The 11,571-nt window shown below is 37.1% G+C and overlaps 1 protein-coding gene across 1 annotated transcript; it reads right to left on the bottom strand.

Annotated features, from left to right (window-relative positions):
* Nucleotides 1–2: 2 nt before the first annotated feature.
* On the bottom strand, nucleotides 3–9,623 carry man2b1 (mannosidase, alpha, class 2B, member 1). The gene is made up of 22 exons (XM_065241044.1): nucleotides 9,485–9,623; nucleotides 8,236–8,338; nucleotides 7,793–7,966; nucleotides 6,782–6,975; nucleotides 6,150–6,282; nucleotides 5,377–5,522; nucleotides 5,018–5,217; nucleotides 4,792–4,912; nucleotides 4,633–4,711; nucleotides 4,444–4,553; nucleotides 4,090–4,197; nucleotides 3,878–3,994; nucleotides 3,585–3,767; nucleotides 3,106–3,203; nucleotides 2,727–2,969; nucleotides 2,333–2,434; nucleotides 2,085–2,172; nucleotides 1,906–1,986; nucleotides 1,558–1,779; nucleotides 1,326–1,475; nucleotides 566–662; nucleotides 3–404 (listed from the first exon to the last, which is right to left on the bottom strand). The coding sequence occupies exons 1-22, from the start codon at nucleotides 9,575–9,577 to the stop codon at nucleotides 283–285; spliced, it is 2,964 nt and encodes a 987-aa protein (XP_065097116.1). The 5' UTR covers nucleotides 9,578–9,623; the 3' UTR covers nucleotides 3–282.
* Between the last annotated feature and the right edge of the window lie 1,948 nt (nucleotides 9,624–11,571).

The raw sequence follows: 11,571 nt of genomic DNA on the forward strand, positions 1-11,571 counted from the left end.
TGCATTTTTGAAAAACAATTTATTGCCTGATAATTCATTTATTCTACAACTCAATTCATGAAAAGTTGTCATTTTCATATGAAAGGCACAGTTGTATTAAAAAACCTACGAGAATCAAAAATATTGTACAAATAAATTGGCACAATATGAGATCACTCATTGTGTCTTATAAAAATGTAATTAAAAGATTATGCGACCGGAATGCTGTCAAAAAGGCATACGTTTTGTGTAGACTTTGAATTGGATAATACAATGCTTCACTCTGATTGGTTATTACAATCATCATTGGCTTGTCAGGTCTAGCTGCACCCGTAATAGGAAAGTGCGGATCTCCATTGGGTTTAATGTCACTTCCCATGGTGATGAGTCTTTATTGCTGACAGGAAGAGGTTTCACATTTGTTCCTGATGAAACAAACACAAGGAATTAAGTTTTTTTAATAAAATTATGTTTCTGATATATTTAATAAATTTACATTACGGACACTCCATATGCAAGTAATTTTTAAGCAAAATTACTCTACACGACTAGGTATGAAAAGTTGTGTATAGTGAGTATTTGTTACCAGTATTCCATGGCAGACGTGTTACATCCTCCTTCCATTGGTTTGCCCCGAGACTCATCTCAGACGCCCCGAGCACCTTCAAGGTGGAAAACAGCTTCTGTACAGACACAAAGAGGAATGGTTTATCATATTATAATGATTTAACATCATGTTTTCTTCTCAATGCTGACAGTAAAGCCCTATCCAGAATGGTGCTTTTGATGTGGACAGCAGGGGCGGCCGGTGACTTCTTTTTTCAAGGGCGCACGATGCAAAGTTCGTCACAACATGTAACACGTGTGTGGTTCATAATTTCAAAATATGTGATCTGCGCGTCGAGTGATCCTACGTGCATCACGTGTTTTGTCAAAATAAGTGACTGCTGCAGACACGGCTAAAGGGTTTATGATAAAAGAGACGCTCGTATTTGCCAGATCCTCGCATAATCTCATGCGTAATCAGAGTTTAATGTTAAGGGAGTGTCTTGCGTGTATTTTGTGAACGTGAGCGTCTCTTATCATAAACAGTTATTACGCGTGTGCAGCAGGCACTTATTTTGACAAAACACATGATGCACATGGTTCACATGACAAAACAAACACATGAAAACACAAGCAACACAGATGACACTCCGAACACATATTTTGAATTTGCGCCCCTCGGAAGAGCGGTCACAAGCCATGACGTGCACAAAGACCTGTGCAAAATTCATTTGTCATTTTATAGTTCAAAAAGGCGCTCAAGAGTGGCTATGAGTGGTTTTTGTTTTGGTGTGTGGTACCTGTAGGTTGACAGTAACAGGCTGTGAGTGTGTTTTGCTATCTTTGGCCTCGTACTGATGTTCCAACCTGATCAGAATGGAGTCTTTGTCCCACTGAGTCACTGTCAGCAGGTGAACAGCAGGGGGCAGAGCAGCTTGAAGCCCAGAGAACTATGGGATAGAAAGATGGGAATGAATATTGGAAACACTGATCATAATAAATAAGCAAATCATTGAATCTGTGTCCACGAACCTCCAGTTTGGTGTTGGCAGAAGGTGTGCCATTCTGAAACGAGAGGAGGGGTTGGAACACCATGCCCTGAGCAAGGGGTCTGTGGGCATCTGCGGCCAGATCCGGGGATGTGAGGGTCAACAGCAGACGACCACGCACAACCAAGCCATCGTAAAAGTCTCCCGGTTCAGAAAGAGGCTCACCCACCCCCCTAACATCATCATATAGAAGTCTCCTGTGCAGCTAAAAGAAAGAGAGCGAGTATGTTTTTTTTAACCTTTGCAAATGCTTTGGCAATGCAATGCAAATTTTGTCAAGCTAATAAATTATCTTTAAACTTTAAAAGAGAACTGAATTATTTCATGTTACCATGATTTCCAATGAGCCATTATAGATGCTGCTGACTCCCTGTGATCGATCTGTTACCACTGTCAGCTGCTGCTTGGCATCCTAAACACACACATACAAACATTTTCTTAACATTTTTCCTTTTTAAATCAATTGCAATTAAACAGAAACAAAATAACCACACAATGCATGACACTTGCCTTGATGTAGGCACGAGAGTTTATTGGATAGTAGTTTCCAGCGATCGGCTCAGACTGCTTTAAATCCCATGTGGGTCGATAATCTTTCCTACAATGACAAACAGAACTTCTAGGATGATATATGCCATATGAAATGCATCGATTATGAGGCTTTAAACAATAATGCGAAGAAAATTAAAATTATATATAGATTCTGTTGTAACACAATACTTTATTATTCATATTTATCAATACTTTTATCTCCTCACCGTCGCTCCAGAACCTCTCTGCCATTAGAATCAGTGTAGAAATAGCCGGAGGACATGATGTCTGTGTCAAAACGTGTGATCACCTCTTTTCCCAAGCCATCCCTGCAAAAAGACAGATATTTAGAAATTAAACTTAAGTTTTATTTCTCTTTCACAGACATTGTTTGTGATGTTAAACATGTTATGGATTTATAATGTAACTTAAACTTAAAAAGCGTCAAGTCACAGTTCAGGTACTACATCAGATATAAAATACTATTATATTAAATTTATTATATTAAAATATAAAATTTCAATTTTATCTGAATCCGTATAAGAAATTACGGTCATTGTATGTTAATAACAGTAAGTTTTATCTCATCTTTGATCCAGGAAAACATGTGTATTGACTTACTTGATGGGCACAGGTCCTACGGTCCACTCCAGCTCTAGTTCCTTACGGCCCTCGTACAACCGGATTACCTGAGACACCCATGGACTGAACACTTGGGTCACCTCCTGTACTACGCCGGATATCGTAACAATCTCTATTTCTGCAGTTTTGTTGATGATGAAGGGTGTTGATGAGTTTGGTCTGAAGATATAAGCTCCTGATGGCTGGATACTATCATAGCTATTTCCAGCACTTGCATTGTACCTGTCCAAAAACACACTGCTCAGCTTTGAACAAGAAAGGGTAGACATACTGTAGGTGTTACCCAGATTCATATTTTACTATGACAATAGCATATCATTGAAACAGAGATGCTGATCCTGAATCAGCTTAAGCTAACCAGTAAAAGTTCTGAGAGAGTTGAATGGTCTGCTGAGTTTCCAAGTTGGTCAGGCTCTTTAACAGACCAGTGTTGTTATCAAAGGTCACCTTCAGGAACTAAAACACAAAGAAGAACAAGATTATCATATGTGCTAAAAGAAACACAACAACATAGTATATACTGTAATATTATAGTATTAGTATACATTGTAGTACATAATAGGATTAGTATACATTTTAGTACGATAGTATGAGTTCGTAGTATAAACTGAAGTACTCTAGTACATTGTAGTACTATTGTAGGACTTGATTAGATAATTGCATTAATGAGAAATTGAACAGGTGTTCCTAATAATCCTTTAGGTGAGTGTACACTGTAGTACTGTAGTATGAGTTATTATACTCTGTAATTAAAAACAAAATCTTGTTTTTTAGACCATGGCTCTAACAGAATTAATTGTTGATACAGAATATTTAGTATAGATATTTAAATGTAACCTTATTTTGAATAGATGGAGGGGCTCTCGGTTTGGCCTTGGCTTTTGGAGACTTGTCCTTTAGCAAGGAGATAACGTACGTAGTATATCCCAGAGGAGGAGCTTCAACCTGAAATACCAGCTCACCTTTAGCATAACCTCGGTCTCGTCTCACTTCCTGTGTGGATCTGGAAAGTGGGACCACCTGAAAGAGAGCGAGACACAGAGAGAGAGGAGGTAAGACTATTAAATTTATATCATAAATGTAACACAAACATATCTGACACTGTGTAGTATAGACACACTGGTTCTAACCTGGCTGTCCACTGCTTTGCCATTAGCATCAGTAACACTGTACTGGGAACCATTAACAGGCAAACGAACAGGCCAGCTAACAGCCCTTGCCAGAGGATTGTAGACATTCATAGAGAACTGAAAGAAAGAAAATGAAAGCTTGTAATTCAATACTGAGATTTTGTTTCAAGCAACGCATCTTATATTTATTTGGCAATCTGTGTATATGGCACCTTATTGCTGTTTTCTGTGAGTGGACAGACACTGATGTTGAGGTTCTCGCAGAACACACGTGGCGCCTCAGAACCACTAAGTACAGCCAGAGAATTACGAACCAACACCTAGACAGTAAAAACAGATGTCAGCATATTTTATTACAAAACAAAAGAGAAATTCAGGTACTCGCATAGCTTAAAATGATATTGTAAGAGTAGCTTGCCTGTTTAAAACCGAAAACACTAAGATGCTAGGATGGTTGCTAGTGCTTATTGGCCGAAATAAATAGATTCACCCTCACGTCTCTATGATATTCTACATTAATGCATTTGGCAGACATTTGTATTTAAAGTGACGCAATGTTTTTGTACCTCACAATGTGCCCAGCCTATGGCTAGTCTCTTGGCATAGTCATTTGCCACATGCTGTTTCTCCGTACCAGACACAGCATCATGATGTTGGGCCACACCCATCGCTCTCTCTAAACCAATGAAAATAGACGTTAAAAACAACATCAACAAATAAAAGTCAAGACAAGTATATGACTTAAGCAGACTTACTCATAGTATCGCTGTCTCCTTCACCAAAAGGACCCGATCTGGATTTGGGCCCTCCGAGCACCTCTAGCTGGTTGCAGGTCTAAATAAACCAAGCATAAGACTGACTTACATCATATGTGGTGCAGGTGATGCTTATGGGAAAAAGTGAACAGGCGTTACCTGTAGTCGGCTGTTGCTCATTCGCTCGTATAATTTCAGTGCAGGGCGGCTAGTAAAGTAACCCGTCCAGAAGTCATGAGCAGCATCAGCATACGGGAAAAAGTCATCGGTCTTCAGAGGCCTAATTTGAACAGCCAATCAGAGAAAGGCACAGCAAAGCAAGTTAAAACCAAATGTGGCAAACTTGCCATTGTTAAATGTGTTGTCTCTGCACATAAACACTAACCAGGTGAGGTTGGCTTGATTGAGCTCCTGAAGGTAGCAGGACGGGGTTGAATAAAGCACGTTCACTTTACTCCCGTTAGCTTGTAAAGCATTAACATACTTGATCAGCTTATCCATGTTCTTATACCAGAGATTGGCATTCTCATACTGGAAATCTGAACCCATGGTCATGATGATGTGGTTTGTCTTATAATAGTTAGCCTTTAAACATAATAAAAACATGACAGCACTTCAAAACAGTCTCGGTAAACATTTCAAACTACTCCGTATTTTAGATATGAACTGAAGCAAATTGCACATGCCGATCACAGACTTTTTTTTACTGGATGTCAATTTAAATATGCAGTGCTATTTACACACCTGATTAAGGGAGACACTTAGAAAGCTTTGTACGATTTCGTCTACGTTGTAGTCTTCAAGGTCTGGGTCATCTCTAATGGGAGCATCATCACATGACTGGTCCCAGCAGAAACCAGAAGGTGGATTATAGCCATTGGGAAGGACACCTGTGAAGTAACAAAAACTATATTATTTATCTTCACTGTTTAACTCTTTCCCCACCATTGACGAGATATCTCGTCAATCTGCAATACCGCTATTATCCACCAGGTGGCAACTTATAAAAACCGGAAGTATTGCCCTAGGGCAAACAGCTGTATGTCCGTGTATGTTTTAAAGATCGCTCTGCATCTGATCTCTATCAAAAGTCCTTCACAAAAATGAAAATCTCAGCTTTTTGCTCAAAATTTGCTGTTTTTGATGAAACCTACACATAGTTTAGAGGTGATAAAAATAGAACACATGAACGTAGGATGAAACGGATTTTTTTGTTTGAAAGCAGAGGGTCTGTTCTTTTATTTCATATATTATATGTTTATATATTTAAAAAGGAGCATTTTCTGGAAGGCATTTAACTTTTGTGAAAATCATGAAAAATGCTGGCGGTGAAAGAGTTAAGTGTTATAAACTCCTATTTTAGCAAAGGTTTGTACATCTGGGGCATGGAAAATAAAGATGAAATGGGAGGGGAAAGAATCCCATGAAGAAGGGAGGGCCAGAAGCACTTATTATATTTTGACCCTTCACAATGAAACTGAACCTAGACTGACAACGCAACGATCACAAATTTGTACCTGTGAAGAGGTCAGCAACAGGAGGCTTCAAGCTCTCACTGGCCCTCCAAAGCATCTCCATTTCTTTGGTTCTCATTCTGCGACCTTTGTCCTGGTAGTCCAAGCGGCCGAAGAAAAAACCATCATAGCCCATCTTTAAACCAGAAGAGCAAGAGAAGTTAATATCTGTCAGTGGCGGCTCGTGACTGCTCATCCGAGGGGCGCAAACAAGTGTTCGGAGTGTCATGTGTGTTGCTTCAAAATATGTGTTCTGCGCGTCAAGTGTTCCCATGTGCATCACGGGCTTTGTCAAAATAAGTGCCTGCTGCACACGCGTCAAAACCGTTTATGATTAAAGAGACGCTCACGTTCACGAAATAAAACGCAAGACACTCCCTTAACAGTAAACTCTGATTATGCATGAGATTATGCGAGTATCTGGCAAACGCGAGCGTCTCTTTTATCATAAACCTTTATACGCAGCAGGCACTTATTTTGACAAGACACGTGATGCACATAGGAAACATATTTTAAAATTACGAACCACACACGACGGGCTACATACATGTTGTGACGAACTTCGCATCGAGCGCCCTGATATCTGTTACAGATTTTTCAATTGCAATTGCTTGTGAATGTGGTTATGTTGTCACCTGAGCAAAGATGGAGGCGTGCTCTCGAGCATGTCCAAAAGGGTCGATGTGCCAGGCCACACGGGGACGTCCACACTCCCCGAACGTATCGTTCAGAAACCGCAAACCAAGAGTCATTTGATCTATAACAGCGCTGTAGTGTGTAGTGGCCTCATCGCTCATACACCATCCGCCATTTATAAACTCAAGACGACCTGTAAAGAAAAAAGCAACACACAACATACTGTAATGTAGTGTAAAATAAGTCAAATGTGCATATAATAAAAAAGTTTCTAATTGAGAATTAAACTTCAAAGACATCCTCCACTCTCCACTTTTTTAAAAAATGCAATTGCGGAATACTCCTGATTGACAACTAGGAGGACCAATAGTCTTGATGATCCACCCGGAAAAAGAAAATCCTCCGCAATACCTTTAACCTGGAAGTTAAAGGGCACATGTTGTGCCCATTTTACAAGATGTAATACAAGTCTCAGATGTGCCTACTTGTAGAATGTGTCTGTGAAGTATTAGCTCAAAATAGTCCACAGATCATTTATTACAGCATGTCAAAAATGCCCCTATTTGGGAGGGAGCAAAAAGCGCATGTGTGAACCTTTAAATGCGAATGAGCTTAAGCTCCTCACTCACCTTACCAACAGAGTGTGAGGGCTTTTGATTAAAAATAGATCTGATTCCTGTGAATAAAGTCACATTAGCGCTACTATGTGTTTTCAAGCACATTTAAAATAAATTTTGGGTAAAATTAACCAGTCAGACAGTGGCTGTGGGCGGGGCTTTGTCTGTGTGACATCACATTGACAAGAGATTCAAAGTAGCATAATGAGACTGCTTTCGTTTAAGGGATTAAAAACGAAGAAGAGAGTGGATTTTTTTCATTGTAGGGTGGTTGTGTTCACACACTGCCAGCACATATTTATGTAAAACAATTGTAAAAGTGGATTTTGCATAACATGTCTCCTTTATTATATTATATCCAATTGTCTGCAAAAGCAAATATTCTCTTCTCACCCTCATTTACCAGCTGGGTTACGATTCGGCGTGTCTTCTGGTCCTGTTGCTTCCACCAGCGGTAAAAGAAGGCGATCTCAACGTATATGAAGCGTCGAGCCGGATCTTTCTGTAGCTGGTCGACCACAGAGTCCAGAATATACTGAACCCCTGCATGCTGGATGTAGTTTCGGTCTGAAATTACACAAGTTTAACATTACTGAAGTTCTAGAGTTATCCGACACAAATACCTTATATGTAGCTGATACTTTTTTATGTAGCTGACACTAGAGCTTGTGATAAGTTCTGCTATTGTGTCATGGTGTGAAGTTAAACATTAAGTGTTAGTTCATCAACAGTTTGCCTATATCACATGATAAAAACAAAGGTGTCAAATGCAGCAATGAAGAATATCTTATTATCATATCAACTGGAAATTACACCCATGCATGAGAAAACTTTACCTCCATAGAAGTACTGATCCACAGTCTTCAGCCATCCTACATCATCATGTGTGTGAGGAACCAGATGGACGTTTAGCATTGATGGTTTTGTTGCTGGACATGACTGAAATATCCAGTAAGATCATAAAGTTACAGTAATAATGCACATAGCAGTGACACTTACGCAAAAAACCGTTTGTAAGTACCACTGAGGTTTCAGAAGGTAATATCATAGTAATTTAATATACATTATGTAAGTCTATTGATGGTACTTTTACGCTTTAACTTGTTTGACTCTGTGGACCCTGTACCGGGTCCAGAATGATCTTATTTTGACTTAATATAAAATATTCCTTTAATTTTTAATGGTCTGTCATGGACCCAGTACCACATATGAGATACTGTTTGAAAGCTTAGACTCTCTACTTTCTGCAGATATGCATCACTTTGAGATATGTTTTACTGTTAGAAAGTTAGTTACACTTAATTTACACTATCACCCCCCCCCCCATATTTTTTAATATCATTTAATATTCACATATTTCATATTTTTCAAGTATGACAAACATGGACAAGTCTTATATCAAATGAAAGCTCTCACTCTCAGGAATAAGGCTGCATTGGTATTTTTGTTCTATTATTAACACATATCCAACAATCGTCGAATGAATAATGATGTAAAAAATCGTCTTTTGTAAACATATGGGAAACTTGAGTGTGGACTGCCTCAGATAGCACAGATAGCCACAAATGATACACCATCTTTTATCTTAGGTCCTACTCTAAAAAAATGAGTCCATTCACAGCATTTTATTTGGTTGTGTGCATAATTAATCCCTTGCTATTTATTATATGTGCAAATCAAAAAAATAATATTTATATGAAAAATGTATTTTCGCACACTTCAGTAAAATGAGAATAACTTTTGAATGCGACATGCTAAAGAGTTCATTCTTTTTTTGGGTGTTTACTGTCTGCTGCTGTTAACAAACAGAACTGTCTGCAGTCTGCTAGAAGAAGCTTTTGAAATTGGGTAGGCCAAATCCAGGCGAAAATCCCCAAAATAGCCTCAGAGTGTAAGAGGTTAAAAAACATTTGCCAACGAACTCTAGGACACTGTGGTATTACTACAGCACCCTATCAAAAAATCATGGTGTTTGGTTTTATCTCTGTGTCAACTTCCTCTTTGACAACATCATACATTTAATCTCAATAAGATCTATTTTACGTTTTAAAGATTTAACAAATAAATCAAATAGAAAATATTTACCTTATAACCACATATGGAGTCTCGACCCACAGGTAAAGAGAAAACAACAGAATTAAAACATAGGAACAAAAAAGAGATGTGGAGTGAAGCCATGATTGCAATAAAATGAAACGAAAGTCATATGACATCGGATAATTATTGTTGTGACACGTGACTCGCGCTAGAGTGAATGCTCTGCCAAAATAAAAGTCATTAATAAACTATATTGATTAAAACCTTTATATACAAAACACAATAAGGGACGTTTAAATTAATCTAGATATCACTGGTGAATTCACACACACGCACACTGAAAAAACAAACATTCATTATTTTTATTTTAAATAAACTTTAAGGTTCAGAGAAACGATAGAACTTCTGTATGTTTGTAATGTCATTTATTCACCGCCAGATGGAGAAAGTGATGTATTCATGTGAGCATTAAGCTTGTCCAATGATACGTTTAACTGGTTTAAAATGCATTTATTATTTGCGATATTTTAAAATATATAATAATGACTACATTAAAAAATGTATAATAATCTGTATATCCCATACGGCAAAAAAAAAAATTCTGGCCAAAAATATATTTTAAATATATGCTAAATAAATTTTGTATAATGTTACGCTCAATTGAAAATATTTTTGAATTCGGAAATATATTTAGTTTCAACCCAAAAACATTTCAAATTTTACATCCCATATGGCAAAAATGTATCTTTTTGCCTAAATGCCTTAATATATTTTAAAAATATGCTAAATACAAGTTTTCTCGAAAATATTTCCTTGGAATGAAATATATCGAGGACTAAATATATATTTTAAATGCTTTAAAATGTATTTATTTTTTAATATATTTCAAAATACATTAAAAAAATGGCCCAAAAAATGTATTGGTGGAAATATATATTTGTAAACATATTCCAAGAAATGTTTAAGTAAATATATTTTTTGGCAATTTATTTTGTATATTTTAAAATATATTAAAAAATATGTATTTTTGCCTTATGGGATAATTTGTATTAATTGTGAAATTATTCATATCTTTTTCTGTTATTGTTTTTTACAAGACTGTAACTATCCATAACTAATAAGTATATAAGAAGAATGTCTCAGTACCGTATTTAATTTATTGATAACTTTTGGGTTAAAAATAATTCACAAATCACAATTTTAAAAAATTTCCTAATTACAAAAACACACTGACTTTGATTTAAACTACATTAGGCTCAGGGTGTTATTTACTCTCATTCTGAGAGAAAGCGGGGTTTTCTGGTTTCCTCATTGTGCAGTTGGGACTGTGCATGATGACCTCATCCTTTATTACTCCCCCAACTCTTAATTTATGATGTGGATATGTTTTTTTTATTATAATCATAAAACCCATGTCTTTGTTATTGTTTTCGTTGGTTTTTCTTTTGTAAAATCAATCTAAAACTTTTTATCTGATTATTTAATGATCATTTAAACCACTGCTCTAAACTTTTCTAAACCCAAACATTTGTGCCTCTGGTTAAACCATCAGAAGTCCTTCAATTACCGTTTCAAATGTCAGATGACTAATGTGCAATCAAAGGATTAGACATAACACATTTACCAATCAAAATATTCAGTTTCAAATGATTCCCTCTCTGTCCTTAACTGTCCATGGAACATCAACTTATTATTATGGGAAGAGAACCCAAGGATATCTTAAAATCCTAAAACCCAGTGTGAGCCAAATAAATGAGTTCTGCAGGGAGCCTGTGACTAAACTCTTTGTTCACACTTTGGTCTCTTCATGAAAGGACAAGCTAAAGGATGAGCCACATCGAAAGGAATCCAGATCATGTTACTGTGGAGATGGTCTGTCAAGATTGTTAGAGGTATATAATGTATATCTGTCCTGTTTCTATCATAAACTTTTTTATTTCAGTGGTGTGCTGCTTACTGGCCATTTGGTGGCTTATTAATCTTTTTAAAGTAAACCTATTTGAAATAGAGACTAAAGGCTTTACACTGATCCTCAAAGTCAACTGCTTTACAGTAGCTTCTTCTAACTCATTGCACCAAACACCTGGTTTAAATCAGAAAAGCGGCAAAGCCAGAATGTGCAATGTTTTCCTTCT

This window comes from Paramisgurnus dabryanus, chromosome 14, assembly GCF_030506205.2.
Source record: "Paramisgurnus dabryanus chromosome 14, PD_genome_1.1, whole genome shotgun sequence".
NCBI classification, from domain to species: domain Eukaryota; kingdom Metazoa; phylum Chordata; class Actinopteri; order Cypriniformes; family Cobitidae; genus Paramisgurnus; species Paramisgurnus dabryanus.

What these genes read in the sequence shown, in the direction of transcription:
- man2b1 (XM_065241044.1), bottom strand. Translation starts at nt 9,577, where the DNA reads ATGGCTTCACTCCACATCTCTTTTTTGTTCCTATGTTTTAATTCTGTT. An exon ending in TAAGTGTCTCCCTTAATCAG is followed by an intron (nt 5,218 to 5,376) that starts GTGTGTAAATAG and finishes TTATGTTTAAAG; the next exon opens with GCTAACTATTATAAGACAAA. An exon ending in AGAGAGGTTCTGGAGCGACG is followed by an intron (nt 2,173 to 2,332) that starts GTGAGGAGATAA and finishes TTGTCATTGTAG; the next exon opens with GAAAGATTATCGACCCACAT.